We start from the raw sequence: 11320 nt of genomic DNA, 5'->3' as shown, positions 1-11320 counted from the left end.
CCTCTGTATGTATCCTACTGTACATCACACATGACCTCATTAGGGCTGGAAGTTTATTTTTAGCTCCCCACACCATTCATCAGCTAAAGGCCCCTAGGAAACCATCTCGTCCACTGTGTGCCTGGGTGTGTGTGTGTGTGGATGTAAAGGGGCTGGGCTAGAGTGTTTCACTGACTCAGGTTGAACGAGTTTTCTGTTTTTGTCAAAGCTGTCATCAGACTTGACTAGACTTTTTTTTATTATTTGTTTTGTTCAGCTTTTTATTGGTTATTTATTTGAAAATATTTAAAAGCTTTAAACAAAGTCCAACTTTTATTTTTGGAGTGTTTTAAAAGAAAAAAATATTACTAAAGATGTGAATGTCTGTTCACTGAAAATCATGAATCTGAAAACATTTAAGAAAAATCTGGTAAAGAAAACAAGCAAGGACCTGATTACATGATCTTAATAAAGTATATAAATGTAAACGATATTTTCTTTAGGGAGATATCAAAAGCAACATATCTGATTCCAGCACTAGATACTGTCTTTTAAAAGATTTAACTGTTTTTATGATGGTTTTGCTCAAGGTCTTTATTCAATATAATCATCAGGTCATTTCAATATAAAAACCTATTAAAGCTACAGTGTGTAATAATTACAGGGCCAACAGTCAGAAATGTAATATATTATACATAACTATGTTATTTAACATCATCTACGAGCTCAGCCTCTTAACCTTAATATTTGCGTTGCCTTAGAATTCGTTATTTATAATTACATAGGAGCGGGTCTCGCAGCCATGGAGGCAGACATCTTTGCGCTACGGCAGCGCAGAGCCAACAAACTAGCGATTGCGAGATCGCCCATTACGCTCGAAAGTAACTACGGCAAGTTGAGAGAGATGAACTGAGACGGTACTGAACAATAGATGGCAGTATTATGCCTGAGAATACTATCTGTAAAATTATCTATGTAAACAAACCTCATCACTTGAGAAGGTAGGTGATGCGGACGTTGTGGAAGACATTTTGTCCCGTAACGCTCGCCGTACTGTTGGGGGGGAGAGGCGGTGGGGGGGAGATGTTCATGTTGCTGCGGTCTGCAGTCTGGACGTTAGATGTCGCTAAAAATTACACACTGTAGCTTTAAAACAACATTTTTCACAAACTAAGCCTATTATTGTAGGACATGCAGTGAAAATATGCATTTGTTTGAAAAGGTCACTGCTTTGTACTTCAAAATATATAGTGCAGATCAGTTTAAATACTTGCTGAGGATTTTCAGTCATTTCTTGAATTATAAAAGATTACATACTGTGTATTGATTTTTAAAGAGAGAAATTCCTGTAATAAATAGCGTTTTTCGTTGTGGCTGCTTTCAGCCATCTGAGCTGGAGGACCTGCTGGAGGACCTGCAAAACAGCAGCCAGCAGCAGCTGTTTCCCAGTCAGCCTCCGTCCTCTTCATCATCTTCATCAGCGGTGCCAGCTGGCTCCTCTGTGGACAAACAGACCATCATCAGTGACATCCTGCAGATGAACGACACCAGCAGCAGCAGCTCCCCCAGCCAGCACAGAGCCATCCCTCCTATCGGACCTGCAGGTACGTCTTTAGCAGGCTTTTTTTATATTACTCTACTATTCAATCTAATTTTTTTTGATTGAACGAGTATTTTTGGTGTGTTTACATTTTTTTTCTCTTATCCTAGCAAGTTTCAATGGTGTCAGGTTGGGCCAGTCTGGTCAGGGGGCTCCTCCAGTTAGAAGCATGTCTCTGGACAACAGTATGGGCTCCAGCCCCACCAGGCCTCTCCCACCTCAGCACAGAAATAATGGCCCCTATCCTTTGCAGCAGCAAGGCATGATGGGAACTCACACCAGCATGAACCAGGCAGCAGGACCTAACACAGGTTAGGCAAAACAATCTAACAGATCTGTAACATGTAAATAGTTTTCCTCAAAGCTTCGGGAAAGAGAAAGGATTCTGTTTGAATTCTTACAGAATGATCTAATATTTTGGTCTTTATAGGGGAGAATTAACCAAAATTCTTGTAGTGATGTAAATTCCTCTGAATCCCCCTTCAGCAGGCCTTCGTGGCTCCATGCAGCAAGGCTGGGGTCCCCATGCTCCAACAGGCGGGAACTCTGGACCAATGATGCCACACGGAGTTGGTCGAATGGTACCGAGCATGAATCCTAATCTCCCTACAAGAAGCAACGGTTCAAATGTTTCTAGAGCTTTGGTCAACATGCAGATGATGGGAAATGGTGCGAAGAAATAACCAAAGTGGTGCTCCATAGCTGCCATACACTATACCTGATGTTTATGATCTTATTTTCTTATGTTAGACTTGGACATGGCAGCCCCTCCCTACCATCAACAGCAGGCTCCGCCCAATCAGACAGCTCCATGGCCAGACCGAATGATGATGATGGATCACTACGGAAACCAAAGCAGGTTTGGCATTTAGTTCATCCTAAAGTATAATGAAGGAAATTGCTTTGGCATTGTTTAGTCTGACAAAGTGCCACCTCGCAGGCCGCCCTATGGCATTCCTCAGGAAGACGGGATTGGTTGTTGTGGCTCCGGACCTGAAGGTCAGACAGATGAGGGTGCTCTGCTGAACCAGCTGTGTTCGGTGTTGAAGGACTATGAGGGTCTGGAAGAAATTGACAAGATGTTGGGAATACCCACTCTTGCTGGACAGGTAAGCTGGGCTCACCCTACTTTTTTTTTTTTTTTCCCAGAGAAGACAGACGGGAATTTGTTGTAATCCACCGCTCTGTTGTATCTGTGGTTAAAGCTTAAGGTCTTTGTCTTACTGGAAATTAAACATACCGTGTGTTTGAATCTAACAGAGTGCCTTCCAAAATCACCTTCTAGTTTTTTCTCCATCCATCACCCTTGACCTGCTCTCATTCCCAAAGCATTACTCGTCCATCACCATGTTTTACAGGGAGGGATAACACTCAGGGTGAAGAGCTGTGTTATTTTTTTGCCATTTTTCTGTTATGCAGAAGGACCAATAAAGAATGTTTTGGCTTTATCTGACAAAACACCTTCCTCCACATGGTTTAGCCACTCTTCCATAAAGACTCAGTTATTTTTGCAATTAATAGTGTTACTTTTTACAGATTTTCCATCATGAGCTGTTGATTTCAGCTCATTTATTTAAAAAAAAAAGGATTGATCAGTGCTCTGTAAAACGTTTCTATACACTAACACTAGCTTAAAAAATGGGTTGAATATACATTGTCTCAATGTTAATACTTTGTTTTAAAAGTTAGGAAAATATGTCGATATTTTTTCCTACACCTATACTCACAATTATTCACTACTCCATGTTTGTTCCATGAAAGACCAATAGAATACATCAGTGTTTTTGGTAGCCTCAAAATTTCAAAGGTTATTGGTACCTTTGCAAGGCACTGAACAAAAACAAGAAAACAAACAATATAATCTGTCTTCATCTTCAGGGTCCTCTTTCAGAGCAGGAGCAGTACCTGGGTCCCTTGGAGCCTCCCTCCAGCCTTAAAGCTCCCCTCTACAGTCAACAGTACGGGGGGCAGCCAGGTTACGGTGGCTTACCCCCTGACGGCGCATATGCTGCCCAATCAATCGCCGGCCACATGGGACCTCAAAGGATGGCACCGGCAGGCTACCCTCCTATGATGAGAATGCCCGGTGCCCCAGGGCCCCGGCCCCCCGGCATGAGACCTGGTGGTCCCAATTCAATGGTGCCACCGCAGCCCAACAACCTGAGGCTCCAGCTACAGCACAGACTCCAAGCCCAGCTGGTAGGTTTCAGCTAATTAGTTATGATCATCTCTAATTAGTTATGAGCTTTTGATAAGAGCATCAGAGAGCAGCCAATTTCCTCCAGTTTTATTAATACAAAATAGGTGGAGAGACATACAAACATTCTGGCTCTACATTTAATAACAGTCATTTGGTGTTTGAAAGTACATTACTTACATTATTCCTGTTAATAATCAGTACACAAAAATGACTTAATCATAAAAGAAATCACCTGTGCTGAAGACAAGCTGGTCATCATTTTGATTAATTAAGTATAAAAAAAATGCATGACAAAAAAAAATTAATATGCACTCTGAAATGTAAACAAATACAATGTAAACTAGTGTTTGGATAAATTAGGTGAAAAAAATCTTTAGTACAAGCCTCTTAATGCATTCCTTGCTCATATGTTTGGTAGGCACCTTATAATTAAGAGAACGTTTTGATTAAACAATTTAACTAGTGTAGATTGAGCTGGGCTGAATTTTATAGTTTGTTTAGAATGGCCTTCTTTAATGGTGATATCCTATTGATGGTTTTATGATATAGAAAAAAAGGATTTTTCTTTACAAAGTGCTTAATTTTTTTTTCTCTCTGCAAATGCATTTTAAAAAATGTGTCTGTATTGTTTCTTATTAATCCAGTAACAGACTAGTCAGTTAATCTAAAATCATCAAATTGCAGCGTATCCCATTACATTCTGAAGACATCTCTTAGTAAAGGAGCTACATGTAAGCAAACAGACAGGTTGGTGGGGTTCACTGAGTTTAAACTGCAGACAAAAAAAGAAAAAAAGTGGCTTAATCAGCACAACATCCACACTGCTGGAACACTGCGATATATGAACTAATACTTAGCCTCTACATACATGGATGGTGTGCCTTTTGTTACCAGTAAGCATTAGAGACATGGGTCTTTGAAGAAATCATAGCCTTGATGTCAAACTGAATCACAGATATTCATTGTCACTACTGCATAACTCAGATCTTAAAGGTGTATTTTATGTTCTTGGTATGAGCTGCCCCCTAGTGGAGAGTTGAGGAAAAGCACCTTTTGTAATCTTCATGATTATACTGTACACAAAAAAATATTTTGGTACATTTTTGTTTTAACCTCTTTCTTATGGTTTAGTTTTCCTCAAGAAATTTTATGGTTTTATAACAACAGAAAAAATTCTGAAGGTGTTGCTTTGAATATTTGCAGTAAATGCAATCACAACAACAAAAACAACAATATCGATGCTATTATCATCATGGGCGGTTCTAGACAGGGGCCAACGGGGGCCAGTGCCCCTGTAGATTATTTCCTGGCCCCTGTACCGGAGACATAATGCTAAATGAAATTCTAATAATGATATGCGCTGGAAAAGACATGGTTTCTTTGGATCTATTTCATTTTTTTTCTTTAAAAATTCTGTTTTACTAATTATTTAAAGACAACAAAGTGATCGCTTCAGTGGTATTGAGACAGGATCCCAGTTTGCAAAACAAATTTAAAAATATGTAATACTCTCATTTTTACAGCTAAATGTATCTGTTTTTTTTTTTTTGTTCTGATTCTAATTTTATAGAAAACCTTAATATTAACTTAAATTAAGTTAAAAATATGTACAATTCCTAAATTATGAATATATATTGACCTAATATTCCAAATAATAGCTTTATTTGATCCTTTAGCAATATAGCTAAAAAAAATTTGAGTTGCTTTTTAGCTATGTGAAGGGATTTTTATTTTTATTTTAACGATAATCCAAATTTACATTTTCAAGCCAAAAATAAATATTTTCAGTTGGAATACATTTAATTAAATTTTTTTTTTTGCTTCATGCTTTTTTTGGGCCCCATGAAATCAGTATATATATTTTATATATATATTAGGGATGCACGATATTGGGATTTTGGCCGATATCCGATATGCCGATATTTTAAAACTCATGTAGTCGATAACCGATATCGATACCGATGTTAAAGCTGGACAAAAATAAGTAGTCATTGAAAATAGCAGTTTTGTTATCCATTTCTGACACTTTGAAAAATAATATACTCAAATATATTTTCATATCCTGATATCAAATAGATTTTTAAAAACGTGGTATCGATCTATTTTACTTTCAAAATCTCGTGAAATTTCATTTTTCTGTTACAAACTCTCGTGATATTTTGCAAATTCTTTTGAGATTTTGTTGGTAAAATAGATCGATACCGCGTCAATATATCAACATATAAAAATATGGCAACATTTCCTGAATTTTCGGGGGATTTCATAGCATAACGATGACATATAGCAATATTTCAATAGTAAAAGAGATTGATATGGTGTTTTTAAATGGCAATATATCAGCATATGAAGATATTGTGATATTTTAATGTATCAATATTTTTTCCCTCGTCTTTAGAAGTTTTTAAGTCTGTAAAAAAGAAGTTTTTGAGGAAGAAGAAGAAGTAGTATTTTTTATTTTTTTTTTTAGACTTTAGAAACTCAAAAGCTGATCAAGTATCAGGTTAAATATCGGTGGGGTGGCCGATGTCCGATATTCAGTTTTAAGGCCGATACCGATAGGGGGCCGATTATAACGTGCACCCCTAAAATATATATATATATATATATATATATATATATATACATATATATATATATATATATATATATATATATATAGTGTGTGTGTGTGTACATATATGTGGGTTTGTATATTTTTTATGTTTAAGGTTTCAGGTAAGTGGCTTCTATTGAAGTATATTTGCAGTGGTTTTAAACAAAGTTTTTGACATTTTCTAAGAGGTTTCCCTTTTGTTCTGAGATCTGGATTTTGTGTGTTTTGTAGAACCGTCAGCCGGTGATGAACCAGATGGGTGGAGTCACAAATATGAATCTACCTCTAAGATCTAATGTCTCACCCCAGGTCAGCTGCTTACACCAACCACCCTCATATGATTTCTATTATCTTTAACAGTATTCACACCTCTTAAATATTATTGTATACCCTAAATTTTCAATTTCAAATAAAGAAAAATGTATTGATGTGATTTCATGTGATAGGCTTACAAAATGGGAATTGTGAAATGAAAAAAAAAAAACTGATAGATGTTACTCAACACACCATCCAGAAAGTTACAGAGATGCCTCTCAGAGTTAAAAGATAAAGCTAAATTAAGACTTATCGTGGATAAAAAATTTTAGGAGTCATAACCAGTTAATCTACTTAAAGAATCCTTCTGAAATTGTCTTTTAATTCATGTTTAATCACTTTAAGGGGGAAAAAAAACATGTATGTGTGCGCGTTCCTGTAGCTGTAGCATTAGCAACATTAGCAGTTTGCAAATGTTCCTTAACCATTATTTTCTCATCCTTTACACAGTTAGTAAAACAAAATACACAAGCAGCAACACTTACAGACAGGTGAGTTCCTGATTGTTGGGGTCACCCCTTTAGGTGGGATAGAGACGGGCGTACTGATAGCAAGGTGTGCTAATGTTAGCATCTCGGATGAATGATATCAATTAAGGAGGAAAACAAAAATTGCAGTTCTTGGACAGCCCAAATCCAACACACGCTTTTTAACTTAGCAAAAAACTCAGATATGCAGGTAATGACACCTTTAAGTACAGGTGAAAAATAAATGGTATTTAAAAACTATAAAAAATATGTTAGAAGTCTCCAGTTACAGTGTAAAACTATATCCAATATCAATCTTTTTCCAATTTGACATAATTTGAGCTATTTTACAAAGTAGAATGGTAATAATTATTTAGTCTGGAGATTTTCAACACCTCTGGCTATATTTACAGAAAAAGGATGGTTAAAGGGCTAAATATAATTTCAAAACACTACAGTATATCATTCTTAATTATAAAAAAATAAACCCACAGTACAGCATTACCTAAACTGGGTAAATCTGGGTTTTTCATAGTTGTAAAATGTTGATTAAAAAATACCAAGGCGTGAAAGGTTTTTCATGATTTAGTCCTGTACAAGTGAAACGTGTCGTGCATTCTTTTGGAGTGCATTATTTCCCCTATTAATTTTATGGTGATGACAGAAACGCTCTTCTTTCCATTGTCGCATGCAGGGAACTGTCAACTCTCAGATGCTGGTCCAGCGTCAGCGCGAGTACATAAACAACCAGTTACGTCAGCGCCAACAACTGCAGCACCATGCACATCAGCAGCGTGCAATGATGATGCGCACTCAGGGCATCAACCTTCCGCCAAACATGTCCAGCGGCGGGGCTGCTCCTACGCCAATGGCCATGGCTGGTGCCAACCCCCGGATGACGCAGGGAAACATGCAGCGGTTTTCCTACCCAGCATCCAGCTACGGTACTGGCCTGCCATCTCCTCCTCCTCATCCCGGCTCCTCCAGCCCCTTCTCCTCCCCTTTATCCCCGAGTCATCTCCTGGCAAGCCAGGGCATGATGGGAAACGTATGCGGGCAGTACAGCAGCGTAATGAGCCCTTCATCACAGCACAGTGCCTTCCAGTTTAACACTTCAGGTATTGGATTTGTTCTGTGCTTTATACAGGATTTTGTCACTTTTGGTGAGGTGATCATGTTTCCTCTTTGTCATAAATATAGTTCAAAATAAGTAAATATTCTGATTGTACTTAGAGCCTCTTCTACATCAGCGTGCTTCATTAACTCTTAGAAGCCAGACACGTTCAAAATAAGTTATTATTTTAACCTTTAAATCAGGACAAGTTTTTATCTGTTTTTGTCTGATATTCCAAAAATAATCTCTATAAATTTGAAACCAACAACTTTTTTTGTTTTGTTTTTAAATTGAATATGAACTAAAATGTATCTTATGTGCTCTGTTTTTAGGAATGAGCCACCAGCAGCAACACCAGGACCCAGTGTCATGCTTTCCCTGTGGGGCAGGGACACCGCAGAGCCCCCTGCTATCCCCCAGAATGGGACAGGGTCAGAGCCCCATGTTGCAGCAGAACCAGGGCCAAACACAAACCCAAACCCAGACTCCAAACCAGGGAGGTCCGCCAAGCTACCAGACTAGCGGTGACTTGAACGGGTGGTCTCAGTCTGCAAACATTTCAAACATCAACAGGTAACAGAACATTTTCCAGATCTTTATACCATCAAATAAAATTTTTCTGATGCTCTACGTTCTCTAAGACTGTGCTGCATGTCTCTCAGTGGTTATCCCCAGCAGTCCCAGTCTCAGTTCTCGACACAATCCAGTGCTGGAATGTACAACAGCAGCAGCATGAATGCAGTGTCAGGGCAGATGGTGTCCATGACTGAACAGGTGACAAAATCACTACTTCACCCAAGCTCAGATATTCAGTCATGGTTTAAACTTTAAATGTTCATCCACCCATCCATCTATCCATTCGTGCATCCATCCACCCATCCATCCATCTATTCATCCATCCGTAAACCATCCATCCATCCATCGATCATCTAACATTCATTCGTCCATCCACCCATCCATCAATCCATCCATCTATCTACCCATCCATCCATCCATCCATCCATCCATCCATCCATCCATCCATTGTTGCAGGTTCCGTATTTCAAACCTGCTACTTCTTAACTGAAAACTGAGTTATTCGAATCTGACAAAGTTTTGATTTTTGACATGGACACGTTTTTTGGACACCTGTGTTATTTTTTTTTTCTGTTGGTGCAGGTGGGTGACGGCAACCTAATCCTGGAACAGTTTGGAGGAATCGATATGATGAACCAAGACAGCAATGTCAATTCTGTGAGTAAAATTAGATTTTCCAACTCTTTGTTGTATCTGAAAGACACCCACAGATGTACTACTTAACTCAATTCATTTAAAAGAAGACGTACTTCATGATATTTTGTATAGCAGAGCAGTCAACCTTTACCACCATCTACCAGTTAACTGTAAAAGAGACATCAATTTCTGCATCTAAACCTTTGAAAAACTTCAATAAATATTTGATAAAAAAAATTTTAGCTGCAAATTTTAAACACTTTTTTTACACATTGAATTCCTTACACTGAATTTTCAATCTGGTGAAAATTCAGCTGCAAAAAAATTAGCTGCATAAAATTTGCCTGCAAAAAAATTAGGCTGCAAATGTGTTGACCTTTTGGTGAACTCAAGCCAAAGCAATCTACACTGGATGCAGTCAAGCAGCTTCTAGCCAATGAAATGAGCAAATTTTTCAGGGAAAAAAAAAGGAGGTTTGGCACCGGCCACTTTTTCCAGATCAAACCAAGAGCCTTGGCAGACAGGGGCGCTGGTCTAGCTGTGATCGGCTCAGTTATTTCACCCATTCCCATTACATGAAAAATTCTAACCATTTAGTTTTGTGTATTTTACCAATTACTGAGCTTTATTAATGGTAACTTCTCTGTGTGATCCTGGTTTTCTGTGTTTTTGTAGAATTTTTGCTGACCATGACTTTTTTGGAAAAGACCTAACCCACGGAGCTGTGCTAAAACCCTGACACCCAGAGAGGTCAGGGAAAAGTATGAAGACTTTGGGTTTCCTACAAGAGACAAGTGTTTGTTTGTTTTTCAGAGGAGTAGCAATGGAAGAAAAAAGTCAAGACATTTGAACTCCAATCAGACTTCTTAGTTCCTGCTTCAGGAATTAATCGCAAACAGAGTTTGAAGATACTGAACTTCAATCTGAATAATTCTGACTCCAAACACAATTGCAGGAAAGTCATGCCAATGACAGGATGTTTGCTTTGGTGTTTTTCAGAAACGCATTTAGTTATATAATGTCGGTTAAAACGTTCCTCTTAGCTTCTCTCTTTCACAGAACAACTTAATGAGACTTTATATTTTATTATGATTTACTAAACAGTAGCTATCACCTAACTTTAGAATCAATTGTAGGATTCTTTTAAAATAATATTGATCTATAAATGGAAATAGCTAGTGGCGTGCACAGACATTTTTGGTGGCAGGTGTTCAGGTTGGGAAAAGGCACCTTATACGTTGCATGGAGCCAAACAAGCCTGATGCTGATGTTTAAGGATCTTCTGTAGTCCACAGGTAGCAATGCCACATTGGTGTCACTTCAATAAATAACTATTTCAAATCCACTAATATAAAGACCAAGAATCCAGAATATCTTTAAGTTTATTGAGTATATATGACAATTTGCAGATGAAATAAGATTTACATTTCAAATATAAAAAACAAACAACTCTATTATCTTATTTCAAGTGCATATTATGTAATAATAGTTACAAACCCTTATTCCACTGACAGATCATCTTAATTCCCCTTTCAGATTAGGGACAGATAAGGTTATTTTCAGAACATTTACCTATTTCCAGGTCATTTTTTGCAGTCCAAGATAAACACAGAAATACTAATACTTTAACTGAATAGAACTTTATTAAAGTTATTTTTACAAATTCTTATCATTTGGCCTTATGTTTGCTTTTAAATGAAATGTTAAACAGACTAAAGGTAACTTGTGTGCTGTAAAAAAGAAAAAAAGTCAAGTAGATGTCATCAAGCCCCCAACCATTATAGCAAATCAATAGTGACATGTATTAGATGCTTTAAGTTAAATCTTTTTCTAATTTAAT

At 37.6% G+C, this 11320-nt stretch overlaps 1 protein-coding gene across 4 annotated transcripts in view; it reads left to right on the top strand.

The window, feature by feature from the left end:
• Window positions 1-10236, top strand: part of LOC119788869 (nuclear receptor coactivator 2-like) — a 76507-nt gene extending 66271 nt beyond the window's left edge. For 2 of the 4 annotated variants that reach the window (XM_038293564.1, XM_038293562.1), the window contains exons 11-22: window positions 1364-1583; window positions 1690-1890; window positions 2066-2248; window positions 2330-2438; window positions 2520-2688; window positions 3458-3778; window positions 6604-6681; window positions 7849-8272; window positions 8601-8841; window positions 8931-9042; window positions 9427-9501; window positions 10156-10236. In XM_038293564.1, coding sequence (XP_038149492.1) covers window positions 1364-1583; window positions 1690-1890; window positions 2066-2248; window positions 2330-2438; window positions 2520-2688; window positions 3458-3778; window positions 6604-6681; window positions 7849-8272; window positions 8601-8841; window positions 8931-9042; window positions 9427-9501; window positions 10156-10167 — 2145 coding nt within the window. In that variant the 3' untranslated portion in view covers window positions 10168-10236. The remainder of the gene's footprint in view (window positions 1-1363; window positions 1584-1689; window positions 1891-2065; window positions 2249-2329; window positions 2439-2519; window positions 2689-3457; window positions 3779-6603; window positions 6682-7848; window positions 8273-8600; window positions 8842-8930; window positions 9043-9426; window positions 9502-10155) is intronic. The other 2 variants (XM_038293565.1, XM_038293566.1) reach the window with 2 other exon arrangements.
• The last annotated feature ends 1084 nt before the right edge of the window (window positions 10237-11320 follow it).

This window comes from Cyprinodon tularosa, unplaced genomic scaffold (genome assembly GCF_016077235.1).
Source record: "Cyprinodon tularosa strain WSP-4 unplaced genomic scaffold, ASM1607723v1 ctg329, whole genome shotgun sequence".
Lineage (NCBI taxonomy): Eukaryota > Metazoa > Chordata > Actinopteri > Cyprinodontiformes > Cyprinodontidae > Cyprinodon > Cyprinodon tularosa.
This window is presented reverse-complemented; position numbering and strand designations above follow the sequence as displayed.